The 27,631-nt window shown below is 49.4% G+C and overlaps 1 protein-coding gene across 1 annotated transcript in view; it reads right to left on the bottom strand.

Annotated features, from left to right (window-relative positions):
- Positions 1-26,468, bottom strand: part of CLMP (CXADR like membrane protein) — a 456,485-nt gene extending 430,017 nt beyond the window's left edge. The window contains exon 1 of the mRNA XM_069614088.1: positions 25,958-26,468. Coding sequence (XP_069470189.1) covers positions 25,958-25,985 — 28 coding nt within the window. The 5' untranslated portion in view covers positions 25,986-26,468. The remainder of the gene's footprint in view (positions 1-25,957) is intronic.
- Positions 26,469-27,631: the final 1,163 nt, after the last annotated feature.

Consider the following 27,631-nt stretch of genomic DNA (forward strand, 5'->3'; position numbering starts at 1 on the left):
CCCACACACTCACATCTCTCTCACATACACCCACCCCTCGCTCACACCCACACACGCATCTCTCTCACATACACCCACCCTTCGCTCACACCCATACAGGCATCTCTCTCACATACCCCAACCCCTCACCCATCCCCACACACGCATCTCTCTCACATACACCCACCCTCGCTCACACCCACACACGCATCTCTCTCACATACCCCAACCCCTCGCTCACACCCACACACGCATCTCTCTCACATACCCCAACCCCTCTCTCACCCCCACACACGCATCTCTCTCACATACACCCACCCCTCGCTCACACCCACACACGTATCTCTCTCACATACACCCACCCCTCGCTAACAACCACACACGCATCTCTCTCACATACCCCAACCCCTCGCTCACACCTCACATGCATCTCTCTCACATAAACCCACCCCTCGCTCACACCCACACACGTATCTCTCTCACATACTCCCACCCCTCACTCACCCCCACACACGCATCTCTCTCACATACCCCAACCCCTCGCTCACCCCCACACACGCATCTCTCTCACATACCCCCACCCCTCGCTCACACGCACACTCACATCTCTTTCACATACTCCCACCCCTCACTCACACCTACACACGCATCTCTCTCAGATACACCAACCCCTCGCTCACACCCACACATGCATCTCTCTCACATACCCCAACCCCTCGCTCACACCCACACACGCATCTTTCTCACATACACCAACCCTCGCTCACACCCACACACGCATCTCTCACACATACACCCATCCCTCGCTCACCCCCACACACGCATCTCTCTCACATACACCAACCCCTCGCTCACCCCCACACATGCATCTCTCTCACATACACCCACCCCTCACTCACATCCACACACGCATCTCTCTCACATACCCCAACCCCTCACTCACCCCCACACACGCATCTCTCACATACACCCACCCTCGCTCACACCTCACATGCATCTCTCACATACCCCCGCCCCACACTTACACAGGCACTATAGAATGCCATTGAATGGTTCGGAACCCGAGCACTATGAAGGTCGTCTGCATGCATGCATGCGTGCTGCGCGTGCTTTGAGTCATTCAATGATGCTATTGGCGGCGGGCGGGCGGGCCCGGCTACTCCAGCCTCGCGCCCGCCGCACGGGTATGGATCGGCCGGGCATGGATAGATCCCCAGACAGGTCCATCCGACTCACAGCCTCACTGCTTAATTAGAGTGCCCTTCCTTGGCTACACTATAGAAAATGAGACCTCTTTGATTCCTGGCCCGCGATCCTCCCGGGAGCCTCCCCCCCAGACCCCTCCTCCCCCGCCCAACTCCATTCCATAATGAGAATGGCACTCCATGCATCACGCGGGACCCCTTGGTAGGGTTCCCGCAAACTCGGGCGGAGGGGCTGCATTAGAGCGACTCTTCCATCCAGGGAGGGGCTTCTGTAATGGCAACGAGGGTTCCCCCCTCACTAGATAGAGAAACCCCCCTCATCACACAGAGAGAGCCCCCTGACTCCCCTCTTCACACAGACAGAAAGCATCGACCCACAGAGCGGCTCCCCTCATCCCACATAGAGAGCCCACTGAACCCCAGAGGGACTCCACTCTTCACACAGAGAGACTCCCCTCATCCCACAGAGAGACCCCCGCATTACACACAGCGGCACTGCTCAACATACAGAGGGACTCCCCTCATTAGACAGGGATACCCCCCTCATTACACAGAGAGACTCCCCTCTTCACAGAGACTAACCCCCCTCCCCACAGAGTGGCTCCCCTCATCACAAAGAGAGACCCCCTCACCATATAGAGACCCCCCTCATTACACAGAGCGGCTCTCCTTATCATGCAGATGGACCCCCCTCATTCAACAGACACACACCCTTATTACATACATAGACCCCTCTCACCACATAGTGGCGCCCCTCATCACACAGAAAGCCCCTCACCCAATTACACAGAGAGACCCACCTCACCACAGAGTGGCTCCACTAATCACACAGAGGGACCCCCCACATTACCTCCTCATCACACAGAAGGACTCCCCTCTTCACACAGACCGACAACCTTCACCCCACTGTGTGGCTCCCTCACTACACAGGCGGACCCCTCTCACCACACAGAGACCCCCCTCATTACACAGAGCGGCTCTCGTCATCACACGGAGGGACTCCCCTCATCCCACAGAGCGCCCCCCCTCATTACACAGAGCGGCCCCCCTCATCCCACAGAGTGGCCCCCCTCATTACACAGAGCCCCCCCCTCATTACACGGAGGGACTCAATGCAATGCAATACAACATACTGTATTGGTGGGACAAAATATTGGCCAAAGTAAAAACATGGGACATATAAATGGCACATTCTATTCTGTGGCAGTCATGTTGGCCTTCCTGTTTTTCTGGAGCCCATATTTATTTGTCAGCCTTGTCTTCTCTGGTGGCACAGACACATTTTACTGTTCTCTGATCGTTCTGGCGTTTCTTCGAGGATGAAGTCCTTCTTGTCCAGGTTTACTTGCAAAGACCTCCCTGTTCTCCCAAAATGTGGGGACATAGTGTCTTAAAAGTTGTTTTTAGGCTCGTGTTCTACCTGTCCTGATTCACACCGGTGAGAGATGCTGTCCTAATTCACACTGGTGAGAGATGCTGTCCTAATTCACACAGGTGAGAGATGCTGTCCTAATTCACATCGGTGAGAGATGCTGTCCTTATTCACACGGGTGAGAGATGCTGTCCTAACTCACACAGGTGAGAGATGCTGTCCTTATTCACACAGGTGAGAGATGCTGTCCTTATTCACACGGGTGAGAGATGCTGTCCTAATTCACACAGGTGAGAGATGCTGTCCTTATTCACACGGGTGAGAGATGCTGTCCTAATTCACACAGGTGAGAGATGCTGTCCTAATTCACACAGGTGAGATATGCTGTCCTAATTCACAGTGGTGAGAGATGCTGTTCTAACTCACACAGGTGAGAGATGCTGTCCTAATTCACACGGGTGAGAGATGCTGTCCTAATTCACACAGGTGAGAGATGCTGTCCTAATTCACACAGGTGAGATATGCTGTCCTAATTCACACTGGTGAGAGATGCTGTCCTACGTCCCACCAGTTAGAGATGCTGTTGTTACACAGGTGAGAGATGCTGTCCTAATTCACACTGGTGAGAGACGCTGTCTAATTCACACAGGTGAGAGATGCCGTCCTAATTCACACCGGTGAGAGATGTTGTATTAATTCACACCGGTGAAAGATGCAGTCCTAATTCACACAGGTGAGAGATTCTGTGCTAATACACACCAGTGAGAGATGCTGTCCTAATTCACACCGGTGAGAGATGCTGTTCTAACTCACACAGGTGAGAGATGCTGTCCTATTTCACACCGGTGAGAGATGCTGTCCTAATTCTCATGCTGTTCTATTTCACACCAGTGAGAGATGCAGTCCTAATTCACACAGGTAAGAGATTCTGTCCTAATACACACCAGTGAGAGATGCTGTTCTAACTCACACAGGTGATAGATGCCGTCCTAATTCAAACCGGTGAGAGATGCTGTTCTAACTCACACAGGTGAGAGATGCTGTCTTAATTCACACCGATGAGAGATGCCGTCCTAATTCACACAGGTGAGAGATGCCATCCTAATTTACACCAGTGGTAGATGCCGTCCTAATTCACACCGGTGAGAGATGCTGTCCTAATTCTCATGCTGTTCTAATTCACACCGGTGAGAGATGCCGTCCTAATTCACACCGGTGAGAGATGCTGTCCTAATTCTCATGCAGTCCTAATTCACACAGGTGAGAGATTCTGTGCTAATACACACCAGTGAAAGATGCTGTCCTAATTCACACCGATGAGAGGTGCCGTCCTAATTCACACAGGTGAGAGATGCCCTCCTAATTTACACCAGTGGTAGATGCCGTCCTAATTCACACCGGTGAGAGATGCTGTCCTAATTCTCATGCTGTTCTAATTCACACCGATGAGAGATGCCGTCCTAATTCACACCGATGAGAGATGCCGTCCTAATTCACACCAGTGAGAGATGCTGTCCTAATTCACACCGGTGAGAGATGCTAATGCCATCCTAATTCACACGGGTGAGAGATGCTGTTCTAACTCACACAGTTGAGAAATGCTGTCCTAATTCACGCCGGTGAGAGATGCTGTTCTAATTCTCATGCTGTTCTATTTCACACCAGTGAGAACTGCAGTCCTAATTCACACAGGTAAGAGATTCTGTCCTAATACACACCTGTGAGAGATGCTGTTTTAACTCACACAGGTGAGAGATGCCGTCCTAATTCACACCGGTGAGAGATGCTGTCCTAATTCACACGGGTGAGAGATGCTGTCCTAATTCACACAGGTGAGAAATGCTGTCCTAATTCACACCGATGGGAGATGCCATCTAATTCACACGGGTGAGAGATGCTGTCCTAATTCACACAGGTGAGAAATGCTGTCCTAATTCACACCGGTGAGAGATGCAGTCCTAATTCAAACAGGTGGGAGATGCCGCCCTAATTCACACAGGTGAGAGATTATGTCCTAATTCACACCAGTGAGAGATGCCATCCTAATTCACACCGGTGAGAGATGCTGTCTTAATTCACACCGGGGAGAGATGCAGTCCTAATTCACACAGGTGAGAGATGCCGTCCTAATTCACAACAGTGAGAGATGCTGACTAATTCTCATGCTGTTCTAATTCACACTGGTGAGAGATGCTGTCCTAATTCACACAGATGAGATATGCTGTCCTAATTCACACAGGTGAGAGATGCTGTACTAATTCACATCGGTGAGAGATGCTGTTCTAACTCACACAGGTGAGAGATGCTGTCCTTATTCACACGGGTGAGAGATGCTGTCCTAATTGACACAGATGAGAGATGCTGTCCTAATTCACACTGGTGAGAGATGCTGTCCTAATTTCCACCGGTGAGAGATGCTGTTCTAACTCACACAGGTGAGAGATGCTGTGTAATTTACACTGGTGAGAGATGCTGTCCTAATTCACACCGGTGAGAGATGCTGTCCTAATTCACTCCAGTGAGAGATGCTGTTCTATCACACAAAGGTGAGAGATGCCTTCCTAATTCACACCGGTGAGAGATGCAGTACTAATTCACACAGGTGAGAGATTCTGTCCTAATACACACCGGTGAGAGATGCTGTCCTAATTCACACCGGTGAGAGATGCCGTCCTAATTCACACCGGTGAGAGATGCTGTCCTAATTCCCACTGGTGAGAGATGCTGTTTTTACTCACACAGGTGAGAGATGCAGTCCTAATTCACACTGGTGAGAGATTCTGTCTAATTCACACAGGTGAGAGATGCCGTCCTAATTCACACCGGTGAGAGGTGCTGTTTTAATTCACACCGGTGAGAGATGCGGAAGCCGTCCTAATTCACACCTGTGAGAGATGCTGTTCTAACTCACACGGGTGAGAGATGCAGTCCTAATTCACACAGTTGAGAGATTCTGTCCTAATACACACCGGTGAGAGATGCTGTTCTAATTCACACCGGTGAGAGATGCTGAAGCCGTCCTAATTCACACCTGTGAGAGATGCTGTTCTAACTCACACAGGTGAGAGATGCTGTCCTAATTCACACTGGTGAGAGAAGATGATCTAATTCTCATGCTGTTCTATTTCACACCAGTGAGATATGCAGTTCTAATTCACACAGGTCAGAGATTCTGTCCTAATACAGACCAATGAGCGATGCTGTTCTAATTCACACCGGTGAGAGATGCTGTTCTAACTCACACAGGTGAGAGATGCTGTCTTAATTCACACCGATGAGAGATGCCGTCCTAATTCACACAGGTGAGAGATGCAGTCCTAATTCACACAGGTGAGAGATGCCATCCTTATTCACACCGGTGAGAGATGCAGTCCTAATTCACACAGTTGAGAGATGATGTCCTAATTCACACCGATAAGAGATTCCGTCCTAATTCACACCGGTGAGAGATGCTGTTCTAACTCACACAGGTGAGAGATGCTGTCTTAATTCACACCGGTCAGAGATGCCGTTCTAATTCACACCGGTGAGAGATGCTGTCCTAATTCTCATGCTGTTCTAATTCACACCGGTGAGAGATCCTGTCCTAATTCACACCGATGAGAGATGCCGTCCTAATTCACATCGGTGAGAGATGCAGTCCTAATTCACACAGGTGAGAGATGCCGCCCTAATTCACACAGGTGAGAGATGCTGTCCTAATTCACACCGTTGAGAGATGCCGTCCTAATTCACACCGGGGAGAGATGCTGTCTTAATTCAAACCGGGGAGAGATGCAGTCCTAATTCACACAGGTGAGAGATGCAGTCCTAATTCACACAGGTGAGAGATGCCGTCCTAATTCACACCGGTGAGAGATGCGTCTTAATTCACACCGGTGAGCGATGCTGTCCTAATTCTCATGCTCTTATAATTCACACCGGTGAGAAATGCAGTCCTAATTCACACCGGTGAGAGATGCGTCTTAATTCACACCGGTGAGCGATGCTGTCCTAATTCTCATGCTCTTATAATTCACACCGGTGAGAAATGCAGTCCTAATTCACACAGGTGAGAGATTCTGTCCTAATACACACCGATGAGAGATGCTGTCTTAATTCACACCGGTCAGAGATGCCGTCCTAATTCACACGAGTGAGAGATGCAGTCGTAATTCACACAGTTGAGTGAATCTATACACACCGGTGAGAGATGCTGTCCTAATTCACACCGGTGAGAGATGCTGATCTAATTCACACAGGTGAGAGATGCTGTCCTAATTCACACTGGTGAGTGATTCTGTCCAACACACACCTGTGAGAGATGCTGTTCTAACTCACACAGGTGAGAGATGCCGTCCTAATTCACACCAGTGAGAGATGCAGTCCTAATTCACACTGGTGAGAGATGCTGTCCTAATTCACGCCGGTGAGAGATGCAGTCCTAATTCACACAGGTGGGAGATGCCGCCCTAATTCACACAGGTGAGTTATTCTGTCCTAATTCACACCAGTGAGAGATGCCGTCCTAATTCACACACCGGTGAGAGATGCTGATCTAATTCACACAGGTGAGAGATGCTGTCCTAATTCACACAAGTGATAGATGCTGTCCTAATTCACACCGGTGAGAGATGCCGTCCTAATTCACACAGGTGAGAGATGCTGTCCTAATACACACCGGTGAGAGATGCTGTTATAACTCACACAGGTGAGAGATGCCGTCCTAATTCAAACCGGTGAGAGATGCTGTTCTAACTCACACAGGTGAGAGATGCTGTCTTAATTCACACCGATGAGAGATGCCGTCCTAATTCACACAGGTGAGAGATGCCATCCTAATTTACACCAGTGGTAGATGCCGTCCTAATTCACACCGGTGAGAGATGCTGTCCTAATTCTAATGCTGTTCTAATTCACACCGGTGAGAGATGCCGTCCTAATTCACACCGGTGAGAGATGCTGTCCTAATTCTCATGCTGTTCTAATTCACACCGGTGAAAGATGCAGTCCTAATTCACACAGGTGAGAGATTCTGTGCTAATACACACCAGTGAAAGATGCTGTCCTAATTCACACCGATGAGAGGTGCCGTCCTAATTCACACAGGTGAGAGATGCCCTCCTAATTTACACCAGTGGTAGATGCCGTCCTAATTCACACCGGTGAGAGATGCTGTCCTAATTCTCATGCTGTTCTAATTCACACCGATGAGAGATGCCGTCCTAATTCACACCGATGAGAGATGCCGTCCTAATTCACACCAGTGAGAGTTGCTGTCCTAATTCACACCGGTGAGAGATGCTGTTCTAACTCACACAGTTGAGAAATGCTGTCCTAATTCACGCCGGTGAGAGATGCTGTCCTAATTCTCATGCTGTTCTATTTAACACCAGTGAGAACTGCAGTCCTAATTCACACAGGTAAGAGATTCTGTCCTAATACACACCTGTGAGAGATGCTGTTTTAACTCACACAGGTGAGAGATGCCGTCCTAATTCACACCGGTGAGAGATGCTGTCCTAATTCACACGGGTGAGAGATGCTGTCCTAATTCACACAGGTGAGAAATGCTGTCCTAATTCACACCGATGGGAGATGCCATCTAATTCACACGGGTGAGAGATGCTGTCCTAATTCACACAGGTGAGAAATGCTGTCCTAATTCACACCGGTGAGAGATGCAGTCCTAATTCAAACAGGTGGGAGATGCCGCCCTAATTCACACAGGTGAGAAATGCTGTCCTAATTCACACCGATGGGAGATGCCATCTAATTCACACCGGTGAGAGATGCTGTCTTAATTCACACCGGGGAGAGATGCAGTCCTAATTCACACAGGTGAGAGATGCCGTCCTAATTCACAACAGTGAGAGATGCTGACTAATTCTCATGCTGTTCTAATTCACACTGGTGAGAGATGCTGTCCTAATTCACACAGATGAGATATGCTGTCCTAATTCACACAGGTGAGAGATGCTGTACTAATTCACATCGGTGAGAGATGCTGTTCTAACTCACACAGGTGAGAGATGCTGTCCTTATTTACACGGGTGAGAGATGCTGTCCTAATTGACACAGATGAGAGATGCTGTCCTAATTCACACTGGTGAGAGATGCTGTCCTAATTCCCACCGGTGAGAGATGCTGTTCTAACTCACACAGGTGAGAGATGCTGTGTAATTTACACTGGTGAGAGATGCTGTCCTAATTCACACCGGTGAGAGATGCTGTCCTAATTCACTCCAGTGAGAGATGCTGTTCTATCACACAAAGGTGAGAGATGCCTTCCTAATTCACACCGGTGAGAGATGCAGTACTAATTCACACAGGTGAGAGATTCTGTCCTAATACACACCGGTGAGAGATGCTGTCCTAATTCACACCGGTGAGAGATGCCGTCCTAATTCACACCGGTGAGAGATGCTGTCCTAATTCCCACTGGTGAGAGATGCTGTTTTTACTCACACAGGTGAGAGATGCAGTCCTAATTCACACTGGTGAGAGATTCTGTCTAATTCACACAGGTGAGAGATGCCGTCCTAATTCACACCGGTGAGAGGTGCTGTTTTAATTCACACCAGTGAGAGATGCTGAAGCCGTCCTAATTCACACCTGTGAGAGATGCTGTTCTAACTCACACGGGTGAGAGATGCAGTCCTAATTCACACAGTTGAGAGATTCTGTCCTAATACACACCGGTGAGAGATGCTGTTCTAATTCACACCGGTGAGAGATGCTGAAGCCGTCCTAATTCACACCTGTGAGAGATGCTGTTCTAACTCACACAGGTGAGAGATGCTGTCCTAATTCACACTGGTGAGAGAAGATGATCTAATTCTCATGCTGTTCTATTTCACACCAGTGAGATATGCAGTTCTAATTCACACAGGTAAGAGATTCTGTCCTAATACAGACCAATGAGCGATGCTGTTCTAATTCACACCGGTGAGAGATGCTGTTCTAACTCACACAGGTGAGAGATGCTGTCTTAATTCACACCGATGAGAGATGCCGTCCTAATTCACAAGGTGAGAGATGCAGTCCTAATTCACACAGGTGAGAGATGCCATCCTTATTCACACCGGTGAGAGATGCAGTCCTAATTCACACAGTTGAGAGATGATGTCCTAATTCACACCGATAAGAGATTCCGTCCTAATTCACACCGGTGAGAGATGCTGTTCTAACTCACACAGGTGAGAGATGATGTCCTAATTCACACCGATAAGAGATTCCGTTCTAATTCACACCGGTGAGAGATGCTGTCCTAATTCTCATGCTGTTCTAATTCACACCGGTGAGAGATCCTGTCCTAATTCACACCGATGAGAGATGCCGTCCTAATTCACATCAGTGAGAGATGCAGTCCTAATTCACACAGGTGAGAGATGCCGCCCTAATTCACACAGGTGAGAGATGCTGTCCTAATTCACACCGTTGAGAGATGCCGTCCTAATTCACACCGGGGAGAGATGCTGTCTTAATTCAAACCGGGGAGAGATGCAGTCCTAATTCACACAGGTGAGAGATGCAGTCCTAATTCACACAGGTGAGAGATGCCGTCCTAATTCACACCGGTGAGAGATGCGTCTTAATTCACACCGGTGAGCGATGCTGTCCTAATTCTCATGCTCTTATAATTCACACTGGTGAGAAATGCAGTCCTAATTCACACCGGTGAGAGATGCGTCTTAATTCACACCGGTGAGCGATGCTGTCCTAATTCTCATGCTCTTATAATTCACACCGGTGAGAAATGCAGTCCTAATTCACACAGGTGAGAGATTCTGTCCTAATACACACCGATGAGAGATGCTGTCTTAATTCACACCGGTCAGAGATGCCGTCCTAATTCACACGAGTGAGAGATGCAGTCGTAATTCACACAGTTGAGTGAATCTGTCCTTATACACACCGGTGAGAGATGCTGTCCTAATTCACACCGGTGAGAGATGCTGATCTAATTCACACAGATGAGAGATGCTGTCTTAATTCACACTTGTGAGTGATTCTGTCCAACACACACCTGTGAGAGATGCTGTTCTAACTCACACAGGTGAGAGATGCCGTCCTAATTCACACCAGTGAGAGATGCAGTCCTAATTCACACTGGTGAGAGATGCTGTCCTAATTCACGCCGGTGAGAGATGCAGTCCTAATTCACACAGGTGGGAGATGCCGCCCTAATTCACACAGGTGAGTTATTCTGTCCTAATTCACACCAGTGAGAGATGCCGTCCTAATTCACACACCGGTGAGAGATGCTGATCTAATTCACACAGGTGAGAGATGCTGTCCTAATTCACACAAGTGATAGATGCTGTCCTAATTCACACCGGTGAGAGATGCCGTCCTAATTCACACAGGTGAGAGATGCTGTCCTAATACACTCCGTTGAGAGATGCTGTTATAACTCACACAGGTGAGAGATGCTGTCCTTATTCACACTGGTGAGAGATGCTGTCCTAATTCACACAGATGAGATATGCTGTCCTAATACACACAGATGAGAGATGCTGTCCTAATTCACGTCAGTGAGTGATGCTGTTCTAACTCACACAGATGAGAGATGCTGTCCTTATTCACACGGGTGAGAGATGCTGTCCTAATACAGACCAATGAGCGATGCTGTTCTAATTCACACCGGTGAGAGATGCTGTTCTAACTCACACAGGTGAGAGATGCTGTCTTAATTCACACCGATGAGAGATGCCGTCCTAATTCACAAGGTGAGAGATGCAGTCCTAATTCACACAGGTGAGAGATGCCATCCTTATTCACACCGGTGAGAGATGCAGTCCTAATTCACACAGTTGAGAGATGATGTCCTAATTCACACCGATAAGAGATTCCGTCCTAATTCACACCGGTGAGAGATGCTGTTCTAACTCACACAGGTGAGAGATGATGTCCTAATTCACACCGATAAGAGATTCCGTTCTAATTCACACCGGTGAGAGATGCTGTCCTAATTCACACCGGTGAGAGATCCTGTCCTAATTCACACCGATGAGAGATGCCGTCCTAATTCACATCAGTGAGAGATGCAGTCCTAATTCACACAGGTGAGAGATGCCGCCCTAATTCACACAGGTGAGAGATGCTGTCCTAATTCACACCGTTGAGAGATGCCGTCCTAATTCACACCGGGGAGAGATGCTGTCTTAATTCAAACCGGGGAGAGATGCAGTCCTAATTCACACAGGTGAGAGATGCAGTCCTAATTCACACAGGTGAGAGATGCCGTCCTAATTCACACCGGTGAGAGATGCGTCTTAATTCACACCGGTGAGCGATGCTGTCCTAATTCTCATGCTCTTATAATTCACACTGGTGAGAAATGCAGTCCTAATTCACACCGGTGAGAGATGCGTCTTAATTCACACCGGTGAGCGATGCTGTCCTAATTCTCATGCTCTTATAATTCACACCGGTGAGAAATGCAGTCCTAATTCACACAGGTGAGAGATTCTGTCCTAATACACACCGATGAGAGATGCTGTCTTAATTCACACCGGTCAGAGATGCCGTCCTAATTCACACGAGTGAGAGATGCAGTCGTAATTCACACAGTTGAGTGAATCTGTCCTTATACACACCGGTGAGAGATGCTGTCCTAATTCACACCGGTGAGAGATGCTGATCTAATTCACACAGATGAGAGATGCTGTCTTAATTCACACTTGTGAGTGATTCTGTCCAACACACACCTGTGAGAGATGCTGTTCTAACTCACACAGGTGAGAGATGCCGTCCTAATTCACACCAGTGAGAGATGCAGTCCTAATTCACACTGGTGAGAGATGCTGTCCTAATTCACGCCGGTGAGAGATGCAGTCCTAATTCACACAGGTGGGAGATGCCGCCCTAATTCACACAGGTGAGTTATTCTGTCCTAATTCACACCAGTGAGAGATGCCGTCCTAATTCACACACCGGTGAGAGATGCTGATCTAATTCACACAGGTGAGAGATGCTGTCCTAATTCACACAAGTGATAGATGCTGTCCTAATTCACACCGGTGAGAGATGCCGTCCTAATTCACACAGGTGAGAGATGCTGTCCTAATACACACCGTTGAGAGATGCTGTTATAACTCATACAGGTGAGAGATGCTGTCCTTATTCACACTGGTGAGAGATGCTGTCCTAATTCACACAGATGAGATATGCTGTCCTAATACACACAGATGAGAGATGCTGTCCTAATTCACGTCAGTGAGTGATGCTGTTCTAACTCACACAGATGAGAGATGCTGTCCTTATTCACACGGGTGAGAGATGCTGTCCTAATTCACACCGGTGAGAGATGCTGTCCTAATTCACACCGGTGAGAGATGCTGCCCTAATTCCCACCGGTGAGAGATGCTGTTCTAACTCACACAGGTGAGAGATGCTGTGTAATTTACACTGGTGAGAGATGCTGTCCTAATTCACACTGGTGAGAGATGCTGTCCTAATTCACACCAGTGAGAGATGCTGTTCTATCTCACAAAGGTGAGAGATGCCTTCCTAATTCACAATGGTGAGAGATGCTGTCCTAATTCACACAGGTGAGAAATGCCATCCTAATTCACACCTCTGAGCGATGCTGCCTTAATTCACACCGGTGAGAGGTGCAGTACTAATTCACACAGGTGAGAGATTCTGTCCTAATACACACCGGTGAGAGATGCTGTCCTAATTCACACCGGTGAGAGATGCCGTCCTAATTCACACCGGTGAGAGATGCTGTCCTAATTCCCACTGGTGAGAGATGCTGTTCTTACTCACACAGGTGAGAGATGCTGTCTTAATTCACACTGGTGAGAGATTCTGTCTAATTCACACAGGTGAGAGATGCCGTCCTAATTCACACCGATGAGAGATGGAGTCCTAATTCACACAGTTGAGAGATTCTGTCCTAATACACACCGGTGAGAGATGCTGTTCTAATTCACCCCGGTGAGAGATGCTGATGCCGTCCTAATTCACACCTGTGAGAGATGCTATTCTAACTCACACAGGTGAGAGATGCTGTCCTAATTCACACTGGTGAGAGAAGATGATCTAATTCTCATGCTGTTCTATTTCACACCAGTGAGATATGCAGTTCTAATTCACACAGGTAAGAAATTCTGTCCTAATGCAGACCAATGAGCGATGCTGCTCTAATTCACACCGGTGAGAGATGCAGTTCTAACTCACACAGGTGAGAGATGCTGTCTTAATTCACACCGATGAGAGATGCCGTCCTAATTCACACAGGTGAGAGATGCAATCCTAATTCACACAGGTGAGAGATGCCATCCTTATTCACACCGGTGAGAAATGCAGTCCTAATTCACACAGGTGAGAGATTCTGTCCTAATACACACCGGTGAGAGATGCTGTCCTAATTCACACCGATAAGAGATTCCGTCCTAATTTACACCGGTGAGAGATGCTGTTCTAACTCACACAGGTGAGAGATGCTGTCTTAATTCACACCGTTGAGAGATGCGGTCCTAATTTACACCGGTCAGAGATGCCGTTCTAATTCACACCGGTGAGAGATGCTGTCCTAATTCTCATGCTGTTCTAATTCACACCGGTGAGCGATGCAGTCCTAATTCACACAGGTGTGAGAATCTGTTCTAATACACACCGGTGAGAGATCCTGTCCTAATTCACACCGATGAGAGATGCCGTCCTAATTCACATCGGTGAGAGATGCCGCCCTAATTCACACAGGTGAGAGATGCCGTCCTAATTCACACCGGGGAGAGATGCTGTCTTAATTCAAACCGGGGAGAGATGCAGTCCCAATTCACACAGGTGTGAGATTCTGTCCTAATACACATCGGTGAGAGATGCTGTCCTAATTCACACCGGTGAGAGATGCTGATCTAATTCACACAGGTGAGAGATGCTGTCCTAATTCACACTGGTGAGTGATTCTGTCCAACACACACCTGTGAGAGATGCTGTTCTAACTCACACAGGTGAGAGATGCCGTCCTAATTCACACCAGTGAGAGATGCAGTCCTAATTCACACTTGTGAGAGATGCTGTCCTAATTCACGCCGGTGAGAGATGCAGTCCTAATTCACACAGGTGGGAGATGCCGCCCTAATTCACACAGGTGAGTTATTCTGTCCTAATTCACACCAGTGAGAGATGCCGTCCTAATTCACACACCGGTGAGAGATGCTGATCTAATTCACACAGGTGAGAGATGCTGTCCTAATTCACACAAGTGATAGATGCTGTCCTAATTCACACCGGTGAGAGATGCCGTCCTAATTCACACAGGTGAGAGATGCTGTCCTAATACACACCGGTGAGAGATGCTGTTATAACTCACACAGGTGAGAGATGCTGTCCTTATTCACACTGGTGAGAGATGCTGTCCTAATTCACACAGATGAGATATGCTGTCCTAATACACACAGATGAGAGATGCTGTCCTAATTCACGTCAGTGAGTGATGCTGTTCTAACTCACACAGATGAGAGATGCTGTCCTTATTCACACGGGTGAGAGATGCTGTCCTAATTCACACCGGTGAGAGATGCTGTCCTAATTCACACCGGTGAGAGATGCTGCCCTAATTCCCACCGGTGAGAGATGCTGTTCTAACTCACATAGGTGAGAGATGCTGTGTAATTTACACTGGTGAGAGATGCTGTCCTAATTCACACTGGTGAGAGATGCTGTCCTAATTCACACCAGTGAGAGATGCTGTTCTATCTCACAAAGGTGAGAGATGCCTTCCTAATTCACAATGGTGAGAGATGCTGTCCTAATTCACACAGGTGAGAAATGCCATCCTAATTCACACCTCTGAGCGATGCTGCCTTAATTCACACCGGTGAGAGATGCAGTACTAATTCACACAGGTGAGAGATTCTGTCCTAATACACACCGGTGAGAGATGCTGTCCTAATTCACACCGGTGAGAGATGCCGTCCTAATTCACACCGGTGAGAGATGCTGTCCTAATTCCCACTGGTGAGAGATGCTGTTCTTACTCACACAGGTGAGAGATGCTGTCTTAATTCACACTGGTGAGAGATTCTGTCTAATTCACACAGGTGAGAGATGCCGTCCTAATTCACACCGATGAGAGATGGAGTCCTAATTCACACAGTTGAGAGATTCTGTCCTAATACACACCGGTGAGAGATGCTGTTCTAATTCACCCCGGTGAGAGATGCTGATGCCGTCCTAATTCACACCTGTGAGAGATGCTATTCTAACTCACACAGGTGAGAGATGCTGTCCTAATTCACACTGGTGAGAGAAGATGATCTAATTCTCATGCTGTTCTATTTCACACCAGTGAGATATGCAGTTCTAATTCACACAGGTAAGAAATTCTGTCCTAATACAGACCAATGAGCGATGCTGCTCTAATTCACACCGGTGAGAGATGCTGTTCTAACTCACACAGGTGAGAGATGCTGTCTTAATTCACACCAATGAGAGATGCCGTCCTAATTCACACAGGTGAGAGATGCAATCCTAATTCACACAGGTGAGAGATGCCATCCTTATTCACACCGGTGAGAAATGCAGTCCTAATTCACACAGGTGAGAGATTCTGTCCTAATACACACCGGTGAGAGATGCTGTCCTAATTCACACCGATAAGAGATTCCGTCCTAATTCACACCGGTGAGAGATGCTGTTCTAACTCACACAGGTGAGAGATGCTGTCTTAATTCACACCGTTGAGAGATGCGGTCCTAATTTACACCGGTCAGAGATGCCGTTCTAATTCACACCGGTGAGAGATGCTGTCCTAATTCTCATGCTGTTCTAATTCACACCGGTGAGCGATGCAGTCCTAATTCACACAGGTGTGAGAATCTGTTCTAATACACACCGGTGAGAGATCCTGTCCTAATTCACACCGATGAGAGATGCCGTCCTAATTCACATCGGTGAGAGATGCCGCCCTAATTCACACAGGTGAGAGATGCCGTCCTAATTCACACCGGGGAGAGATGCTGTCTTAATTCAAACCGGGGAGAGATGCAGTCCCAATTCACACAGGTGATAGATGCAGTCCTAATTCACACAGGTGAGAGATGCCGTCCTAATTCACACCGGTGAGAGATGCGTCTTAATTCACACCGGTGAGAGATGCTGTCCTAATTCTCATGCTGTTCTAATTCACACCGGTGAGAGATGCAGTCCTAATTCACACAGGTGAGAGATGCCGTCCTAATTCACACCAGTGAGAGATGCAGTCGTAATTCACACAGTTGAGTGAATCTGTCCTAATACACACCGGTGAGAGATGCTGTCCTAATTCACTCCGATGAGAGATGCCATCTAATTCACACCAGTGAGAGATGCTGATCTAATTCACACAGGTGAGAGATGTTGTCCTAATTCACACTGGTGAGTGATTCTGTCCTAACACACACCTGTGAGAGATGCTGTTCTAACTCACACAGGTGAGAGATGCCGTCCTAATTCACACCAGTGAGAGATGCAGTCCTAATTCACACAGGTAAGAGAATCTGTCCTAATACACACCGGTGAGAGATGCTGTCCTAATTCACACCGATGAGAGATGCTGATCTAATTCACACAGGTGAGAGATGCTGTCCTAATTCACACTGGTGAGAGATGCTGTCCTAATTCACGCCCGTGAGAGATGCAGTCCTAATTCACACAGGTGGGAGATGCCACCCTAATTCACACAGGTGAGAGATTCTGTCCTAATTCACACCAGTGAGAGATGCCGTCCTAATTCACACACCGGTGAGAGATGCTGATCTAATTCACACAGGTGAGAGATTCTGTCCTAATTCACACAAGTGATAGATGCTGTCCTAATTCACACCGGCGAGAGATGCCGTCCTAATTCACACAGGTGAGAGATGCTGTCCTAATACACACCGGTGAGAGATGCTGTTCTAACTCACACAGGTGAGACATGCTGTCCTTATTCACACGGGTGAGAGATGCTGTCCTAATTCACACAGGTGAGAGATGCTGTCCTAATTCACACCGGTGAGAGATGCTGTCCTAATTCCCAACGGTGAGAGATGCAGTTCTAACTCACACAGGTGAAAGATGCTATGTAATTTACACTGGTGAGAGATGCTGTCCTAATTCACACCGGTGTGAGATGCTGTCCTAATTCACACCAGTGAGAGATGCTGTTCTATCTCACAAAGGTGAGAGATGCCTTCCTAATTCACAATGGTGAGAGATGCTGTCCTAATTCACACAGGTGAGAACTGCTGTCCTAATTCTCATGCTGTTCTAAATCACACCGGTGAGAGATCCTGTCCTAATTCACACTGATGAGAGATGCCGTCCTAATTCACAGAGGTGAGAGATGCTGTTCTAATTCACACCGGTGAGAGATGCAGTCCTAATTCACACCGGTGAGAGATGCAGTCCTAATTCACACAGGTGAGAGATGCAGAGCTAATTCACACTGGTAAGAGATGCAGTCCTAATTCACACCGGGGAGAGATGCTGTCCTAATTCACACAGACGAGAGATGCTGTCCTAATACACACGAGTGAGAGATGCAGTCCTAATTCAAACCAGTGAGAGATGCCGTCCTAATTCACACAGGTGCGAGATGCTGCCCTAATACACACCAGTGAGAGATGCAGTCCTAATTCACACAGGTGAGAGATGCTGTCCTAATTCACACCAGTGAGAGATGCCGTCCTAATTCACACTGGTGAGAGATGCAGTCCTAATTCACACAATTGAGAGATGCAGTCCTAATTCACACCGGTGAGAGATGCCATTCTAATTTACACCAGTGAGGGTTGCTGTCCTAATTCACACCGGTGAGAGAATCTGTTCTAATACACACCGGTGAGAGATCCTGTCCTAATTCACACGGATGAGAGATGCCGTCCTAATTCACACAGGTGAGAGATGCCGTCCTAATTCACACCGGTGAGAGATGCAGTCCTAATCACACAGGTGAGAGATGCAGTCCTAATTCACACTGGTAAGAGATGCTGTCCTAATTCACACCGGTGAGAGATGCCTTCCTAATTCACACAGGTGAGAGATGCTGTCCTAATACACACCAGTGAGAGATGCTGTCCTAATTCACACAGGTGAGATATGCTGTCCTAATACACACCAGTGAGAGATGCAGTCCTAATTCACACCGGTGAGAGATGCCGTCCTAATTCACACGAGTGAGAGATGCTGTCCTCATTCACACGAGTGAGAGACGCTGTCCTAATTCACACAGATGAGAGATGCAGTCTCTGTATTTAGTGAGGGTGTGCCTGTAAGCATGAGGTCATCTGTACATTTAAGGGTGTGCCTCTAGCATTTTGTGTCGTCCCAGTCCACCCTCTAGTACATTGCATATCGCTTTTGTGCCTGTTCTTAGTACCGTGCTTGCTTTCGTAAAATGCCAATCTGTGGGGCACCGTTCTGTCATATAGTGACGGAGGGATTGTTTTGAGGGTGTTGCTGTTGGTCTTGCAGTGCCTGGTAGTGGCGGGAGTTTGGCTTAGTGCTCATGATATGGCTTTTGCAGGTTGAGCAGCAGGGGGCGCTCTCCCCAGTCCTGCTCTGCACCCATGGCTTGAGCAGTTTCTGTGCACACTGAGGCCCTGTTTGCAGATCTGGGGGTGCAGGGTTTCTGCGCAAGATTAGTCCCATTCTGCAGACTCCTCACTCCTGTAAAGCGGGAGAGGGCTGAAGCTGCTGCCAAGGCGCTTTATTTTTTCTGGTGACTTGAGGCGTGATCGTGCTTCTTGCACCCAGGTGCTCCTTGCATTGTTATCATGGCTTCCGCTTATTAGAGGCCGAGGCGGGCGCAGCCTGTCACGTGTGAACTTCTGGGACAGGGAGGAGTTCGTATTTGTTGCTGTTGCTTTTCTTGTATTCAGAATGTGGGCCTTTTGGGGTTCGCCTCCAGAGCTCAGGGCTTGCGCTATTCTTCCAGATGCTTACAATATTTTTGGAGTCCTTCCTTGGTGGGTGACAGTATGAACAGGTCGTCTGCATAAAGAAAACATTTTATGTGTGAGCAACTCGGCCTCGGATCCGCCAGCAATGTACAGAGTTGGTTGGGCTGGGGTTGCGCCCTGATCTCACTGCTTGTTGCCCTTTGAATGACCCTGTCTGCACGTGCTTCATCGTCCCCTGGCAGCTCATTGGGTTGTGCATTGGCTGTAGTATGGCTTGCAAGCTCATTGGGTTGTGCATGGGCTGCATTACGGCCTGGTAGCTCATTGGGTTGTGCATGGGTTGCTTTACGGCCTGGCAGCTCATTGGGTTGTGCATGGGCTGCAGTATGGCCTGGCAGCTCATTGGGTTGTGCATGATTTGCAGTATGGCCTGGCAGCTCATTGTGTTGTGCATGGGTTGCATTACGGCCTGGCAGCTCATTGGGTTGTGCATGGGTTGCTTTACGGCCTGGCAGCTCACTGGGTTGTGCATGGGCTGCAGTATGGATTGGCAGCTCATTGGGTTGTGCATGGTTTGTATTACGGCCTGGCAGCTCATTGGGTTGTGCATGGTTTACATTACGGCCTGGCAGCTCATTGGGTGGTGCATGGGCTGAAGTATGGGTTGGCAGCTCATTGGGTTGTGCATGGGCTGCAGTATGGGTTGGCAGCTCATTGGGTTGTGCATGGGCTGCATTACGGCCTGACAGCTCATTGGGTTGTGCATGATTTGCAGTATGGCCTGGCAGCTCATTGGGTTGTGCATGGTTTGCATTACGGCCTGGCAGCTCATTGGGTTGTGCATGGGTTGCTTTACGGCCTGGCAGCTCATTGGGTGGTGCATGGGCTGCAGTATGGGTTGGCAGCTCATTGGGTTGTGCATGGGCTGCAGTATGGGTTGGCAGCTCATTGGGTTGTGCATGGGCTGCATTACGGCTTGGCAGCTCATTGGGTTGTGCATGGGTTGCTTTACGGCCTGGCAGCTCATTGGGTTGTGCATGGGCTGCAGTATGGCCTGGCAGCTCATTGGGTTGTGCATGATTTGCAGTATGGCCTGGCAGCTCATTTGGGTTGTGCATGGTTTGCATTACGGCCTGGCAGCTCATTGGGTTTTGCATGGGTTGCTTTACGGCCTGGCAGCACATTGGGTTGTGCATGGGCTGCAGTATGGCCTGGCAGCTCATTGGGTTGTGCATGGGTTGCATTGTGGCCTGGCAGCTCATTGGGTTGTGCATGGGTTGCATTACGGCCTGGCAGCTCATTGGGTTGTGCATGGGTTGCATTCTGCGTCAGACAGAATCTACCACTTGCTGGAAAGCTATGAAGGAAGCACATATTGTCCTCAGTTTTTCTCTGTGTATATTCGCTGATCTGGGGCTGCAGGGGGAGGACATGGCCTGTGCTGTGGTGTTTGGGTGGAAATCCTATCAGACTTTTATGAGTCACCTAATCAAAAGGGAGACCACCGTGCACTCTGATGCCTGCGGGCTTTCGGTGCCTTATACACACATACATAAACAGTAATACATAAATAAATCAGGCAGAGGAGAGCGCCTCCTCTGACAGAGGGGCTCCCTGTTATGCAGAGGGGTTCCCCGCATTGGAGAGAGGGCACACCCTGATGACACAGAGAAGCTCCCATGACATAAAGGGGTCTCCCATCACACAAGTGCGTTTTGAAGTGCTTCACTTGTGTATAAGCGCTTTACAAATAAACAATTACAATTACTGAGGGACTCACCTATCACACAGAGGCACTCGCCTATCACACAGAGCGACACCCTCCTCAAACAGAAGAGCTCACCCATCACACAGATGGACTACCGTCCTCACAAAGAGGGTGCTCCCTTATCAAACAGAGTCACACCATCATCACACAGAGGGACACCTCATTATACAGAGGTACACCCTTATCACGCAGAGGTGCTATCCCATCACGAAGTGAGGCTATCCGCAGAGCAAATAGGCCTCACATCAGTACAATGAGGGCGCCATCACACAAAAAGGGGAAGCCTCATGAGCCAGAGGCCAGCCTTCATCACACACGGGGGCTCCTCGTCCCAGCACAGGATTCTGTTCATCACACCTTAGTGCATCGAGCGAGGGACTACAGTCATCACACAGAGTGATCCCCGCCCATCACGCTGCGGGGCTCCCAGCATCACGCTCTGAGGGTCCCGCTAATTACATGGAGGCGCCCGCTCGTCCCACAGATGGTCTTAGGGTAGACCGGCCATTAAACAGGCTGGACGCCCCCTCCCCCCAGTGGTCCCGAAGCATGAAGGACTCCAGGACCAGTGCTGCAATAGTCCCTGCAGCACTTCTCATGTTTGGCCATCTTGAGGGCAGGGAGGGGAGTAGCGGTACTCATTGACACCGCCCCTCACTCTTTCTCAAAGTGCAGAGATGGCAGCTGCTCTGCCCGACCGTCGCTCTGTGCCAACAAAGCATTACAATCTGGGCCATGAGAGGTCGACAGCCCCGGCACAGGGGGGCCTGAAGCCAAAGGAAGGAGGGGCATTAAGAGGTGTGAAGGAGGTGGGGCGTGGGGGACAATAAATGGGAGGGGATCATAACATTGCAGGAGACGTTACATAGTGTTGCATTTCCTTTAACTGTGAACACGATAGTGTAAAAATAGCTTTACAAACGTGCACCCCTTTGTCGCTTTTCGGGTCCCCTCTGGTCAGGACGGGTAAACTAAGGCTATGGTCCTATTTTTGCTCCACATGTTTTTTAAACGATTTGTTTAATCTAAGTTAGTGTTTATGCAATTTGTCTACTTTTAAATGCATTGCTATTAAAATATGTAATCTTTTTAAACCCAAACCTGAACACATACAGACGGAAGATATACAGCCAAGAACGTACATCGCAGACTGAGATCAAATCCTAGCTGTACTAATTAAGCGAAGTGTGTGATCCTGGGAAAATCATTTACTCTCACTGTGCCTTTTGTTCAAAAATGGAAAGTTGTAAGGGAAAGAAAAGTCCCTAAATACTAAAGATTCCATGTATACAGCCCCCCTGTGTCCCTCCGCAGGTTTTAGTGGGGATTGTGACTGTTTATCAGTTACTTTTCCCTTTAAGCACCCTCTATAGCCATAGATCAGGTTTACTCAATGGTTTAAGTTGTCTTTCTGACCCTCCTTTCCATTAAAAGCCTGCCAACATGACAATATGTGTACCAAAACAGGGCAAATTCAGTCTGTGATTGATGGGCGTCTTTCATAGGTGACTGCATTAAGCAGAGAGAATCAAATGTCAAGCGAATGACTTCAAAGTACACCATTGCACTGAGATGCTGGTTGGAATCGCTTATTGTAATGTTTCAGTGTGTCAGGGCCCCAAGGCCCAAGACCAGAACAAGTGGACTTAGAGAGAAAGAGGGTGAACATATGTTGGGGTAGGGTTAAGCGGGGAGAGACAGATAAAGAGACACAAAGACCGAGACACACATATAAAGAGAGACACAGAGAGCTTCATGGCTGCCGGGAGAATGTCAGGGCGCACAAGAGCAAATGTTGGACTTTACTGTGTACCGAGGCACAGGCCATTTAAACCCTGCATTGGCGAGTACCTGCACTTCCATTTTTCCATTTAAAACCCTGAGCAGGACTGCTTTCATCATGGTGCAGGACTGCTGCCCAATGTGTGGTCGTCTGCCCCCCTACCCCCTCCCCAGCAACCCCCGACCCCCTCACCTTCCCACTCAAGCCAAGGGGGGCCCCAGCCGAGACACACGAATGGAATCGTACCTCCTCCTGACTATATGACCGTGGCACTAGCTTTCTACAGCCCCTTCATGAACCAGCATAAAGAGAGGACGGGTCACGCGTCATCGACCTGCGGGACAGATAGCTCATTGTGTTGGGTGCTTGCTGCTGACCTCTTTGTTCACATTGGAGGTAGTAGGTTTAAGAACAGGGAGGGCACTGTCAGTTTATCTTTCTGGGTAATAATGTGTATTAAGACCAGTGCCATGAAGCAGTGTAAGAAGCACTATATAAAACCAACTAGCAGCAGTATGGCAATCGGGGCAAAGTGTTTGAGGGAGAGCACCCCCTCATTACATGGTGCCACGGGCTGTTAGCAATGGCTTGCAAGGTTTTTTGGCGCTGCTTCACCAACAGAGGCCTTGACAGGGGCGCATGGGGGGCACTGTTTTAAAGGTTTGGAGCTGGGCTGGAGTCCCAAACTGCCTGGGCTGTGAGGGCCTCCTTGCCCGCCCAAGAACGGGCCTCCAGCAGGGTTGAGGGCACTCTTCATCACGCAGAGGGGCCTATCACTCAGAAGGCCACTCTTCGCCACACTAGCTTATCTCACAAAAGGGCTTGCCTCATCACGCCGAGGAACTCCCCTTATGACACCCTGGACCACCTCTCATCACACAGCAAAACACTCCTTATTAAAAAGAGGGCTACTCTCATCAGACAGTGGAACCCCATCACCCCCCAGAGGGACTCCCCTCTTCATAAAGAGGGCGCCTCTCATTACAGAGAGAGAGAGGAGCCCTCACCCTGCAGAGGGCCAGGGTCGTTGAGGGGCTCCATCCTAGAAGGAGACCCCTCTCATCCGGCACAGGGGCTACCCGGCAGAGCACACCGAGACACGCCCAGGTCTCACAGAGAGTCTCCCCGCAAGTCGCCGAGGCCCCGTTAGAGACCCCCCCCCCTCACGGAGCATCACTGCGGCGGGGGGGACTAGGGGGGGGGGGGGTGCAGCGCGTGGCCTCTCGTCCAGTCCATATATAAGGAACGCCGTCGGGCCGTTTGTGGGGGCAGCGTGTGTGTGTGTGCGGCGGTGTTCTGCAGACAGCGGGAGGCAGAGAGACCCCCAGGGCCCAGTGATTAATGGGAGTGCATCGGGGGTTGCAGAACGCTCCCTCACTCCAGGGAGCATGAGTGCTTATTCACCTCAGTGGAAGTTTAAGAGCACAGAACACAGGCCTTCCAGGCTTTCCTATTTCCTCGCCCCCCCCCCCTAGCCCTACCCCCCCCCACCCGACAGAATGACTTGAACATGGTTTATGCAAAGTACCGGGGTGCAATGGTCCTGCAAGCGAGGCGGGGGTCGCAGCTCTTTCACTCTCCCCCCGCCCCTCTGCTTTTCTTCTTCCTTCTCGCGCTCCCCTCTTTTCCTCTCCTCCCTGGCCTGCCCGTGCCGTCCTTTCTTCCCTTCCCACAACACTTGCCCTCTGCCCCCTTTCTCTCTACCTCTACCCATCCACTTCGTCCTCTCCCTCACCCCCCTCTCTTCCTGCTGTCTCCCCACCTCACTTGCTCCCCCCTCTATTTATTCTCCCCCTTCTTCTCTTTCCTAATATGTCCTGCCCCCTCTTTCTCCCGCCGACAGCATATCCTTCTGCTCAAACCTCCTACTTTGTAGGTCCCTCATTCTTTTCTTTCTCCGCCCCTCCCCCTGTGCACCCCCCTCCCCCGCACATCTGGTTCCAATCTCCCGAGCTCCCTCCTCGCCTGGAAGAAGCCGAGGCCCGCGCCTGGGACCCACCCGCACAGAGTCCTGCCTCTATCCTGCACGCACTGTGTTAAAATATCGCAAGGTTTCCACATCCTCTCAATTCCTCGTATGTGCAACCCCCCCACCCCCACACCCCCGCGTCTCCCCGGCACTTGAAGTCCTCCTTTGTGACATCGTATTCCCCCCCCCCCACCCCCCATCAAGTTTCCAACGCACAAACAACACAGGCGGTTCAGGTCCATATAAGGGGCCTGGGAGGGCGCGGGGAGAGATGTGTGACATACGCTTTCTATAGCGCCTACCGACGGCCTCTGACAACTTTCTGGCGCTGCTTTCGGCTTCACAAACTAAACTTAACAAATACTCGGCGTTGGCATATTGTGGTTAGCTTAACAAAAGGCTAGCATTTAACACCAGGTTAACACATCATATATGTTGCCTAATTGACCATATGCACTGCAAGTAACTGCCTGTACGTATTCGTGTTGTCTTCTCTGGCTTATAACATGTAATCCTACACATAAGCGCTCAGATACCTGCGACTCAAGAGCCCTATATACATTTAATGAAGAAATAAACAAAGAGAAGAGCGTGCCAGCAAGAAGCACGCAACTGCAAGGTGCTTGATTGAGTAAGTGGGGTTCTCTCCGCCAGAAACTCGCAGAGGGCCAATTAAGACACAGTAGTACACAGTCCGGCTAAAATAGCAACACTACCCCAATTACAGACTGACAATAAATGGAGGGGAGGTGGGGGGGGGGCTCTTATGGGGCCCATAAAGCCTCGGGTGACATAGTACCCAGCGGTCCTATTAACTCAATGCACCGGGCGCTTGAGAGGCCCCTGGAAACCCCGTGTAATTCTATTCGCAGAATGAGGCCGGGTCCGGGTCCAGGGAGCGCTTTCACTGCGCCCCAATGGGCTGCGATTGTACTTTTAATCACGCGCTCATCAGCTCACACAGAGGCCCCGTTTGGTCCCTGGCCCAGCAGAGTTCGCGTGAGTGGGGTGGGTGCCCTTACCTAGGAAGAGGACCCTGGCGGGTGGCATCCTGAAGCGGGAGAGGCAGCTCAGCGGGTCGAGCTGCTGCTCCGTGAATCCAGCAATGGCCCCAGTCCGAGGAGTTCCGGCGCCGGCCTCCCAGCAGAACTATCACCGCAGCAGCCGCATGGACCTCGCGAGCAACATCCAGCTGAGCCAGCAGCCTGTCCCCGGCAGCTGCTGGTCCAGCAGTGGCGAGGGAGGGATGGGCTGGGCTGCAGAGGCGGCGGAGCCCGCAGTCCGGAGCCAGGCGCTCCAGGGCTGGGAGGGAGGCAAGCAGGCAGGCAGGCGTGCAGCAGCAGTGTGCAGAACAGAGCGAGGGGGCGGCATGGCGGCCCCTCCCAGCAGCACAGGCCCGTGCACACGCTCGCTCGCAGCCCTGGCACGCGTCTTCCCTTGCGCGAGCCAACACGCTGCAGCCGCCACGCTTCGGGTTACCATCGAGGCACCTCGTCGCTTTGCAGTGTTACCTCATTCACCCACCCGGCTCGTGTACTGAGGCACAGAGGGACAGGGCCATCTTAAGCACTTTTGGGGCCCTGGGCACGGACATCTTTGGGGCTCCCCTCCACCAAACCAAAGGAATTAAGTGATCAAGAAAATCTACCCCGCCCCCCTGTCACCATCCCAACCCATAGGCTGATATGCTGCCTCACAGCATTACAAATACGAGTGTTTACACTAATCAGGCTGATAATGTTAGACTTAAAATGCTACTTATTAAGCAGTCTAGGAAGAGGTTACTTCTGTTCTAGCATAGATACAGGAGACGTTATATCAATAGAATCCAGGAAGGTATGCAGCCTGTAGTATTAATGCAGGGCCATATGTAAAAGGTACATGCAACCCAGAATAGAGAGAGATCTCACATTAGCTGCCTCACAGAATGCAACAGTGCTCACACATGGACAGAGGAGACCAACTGGAAGGAAGGAGAACGCTACACATACCATAGCATGGATAGTGGAGGCAGATTAGAAGCTACCAGGAAGATGTCTTTATCCAGACAAACTGAGATTACAAGTGGGGCGTGGTTTTCAAATAGTGTTGCCATTAGAGAGCAAAGCACCTGTGGTGTACTGTGAAAACAAGGAAATAATATGAGGCAGGGTAACCAAAAAGGAAACACACCAAACACAGGTTACAAAGGAACATACAAAGTGCTTTATTTTATACAGAATCCAGTTACAAAAGAACAGAACAAAATTCAGATAGCCATCGACCCTCAGTACAACACAGCGAACTCCGGCGTGGTTCGGTGTGCTCAGTGAGTGCAAATATTCATTGAAACAGTCAGGCTTTTATACATTTCTCCAGCCTGTTGTCCAGCCTTTCTTCAGGTTAACCATTCCATAAATAGGTTACTGCTCTAGGGTCCCTTGCCAGGTAAAATCTAGTTCATCTTAGGTTTATACATTAACAAGAAGAAATGGTAATAATGTATTCTCTAGGCCTAACATTACAATGCAGGATTTAATTTATACAATATAGTTAAGCAGGTGTTCTCATTCAATTATAAATCAGTTTCGGTGATACAGGTAATCCATTGCACACAGGTCAGCAGAAGGACAAGGTCTCAGCTCATGACCCTAACAAGTGGCCTGCAGGCAAGTTATACATTCGCTGTACAGAGGTCATGACAATCGAGTTCTGTT

Source organism: Ambystoma mexicanum, chromosome 9 (genome assembly GCF_040938575.1).
Source record: "Ambystoma mexicanum isolate Mex_15411 chromosome 9, UKY_AmexF1_1, whole genome shotgun sequence".
Lineage (NCBI taxonomy): Eukaryota > Metazoa > Chordata > Amphibia > Caudata > Ambystomatidae > Ambystoma > Ambystoma mexicanum.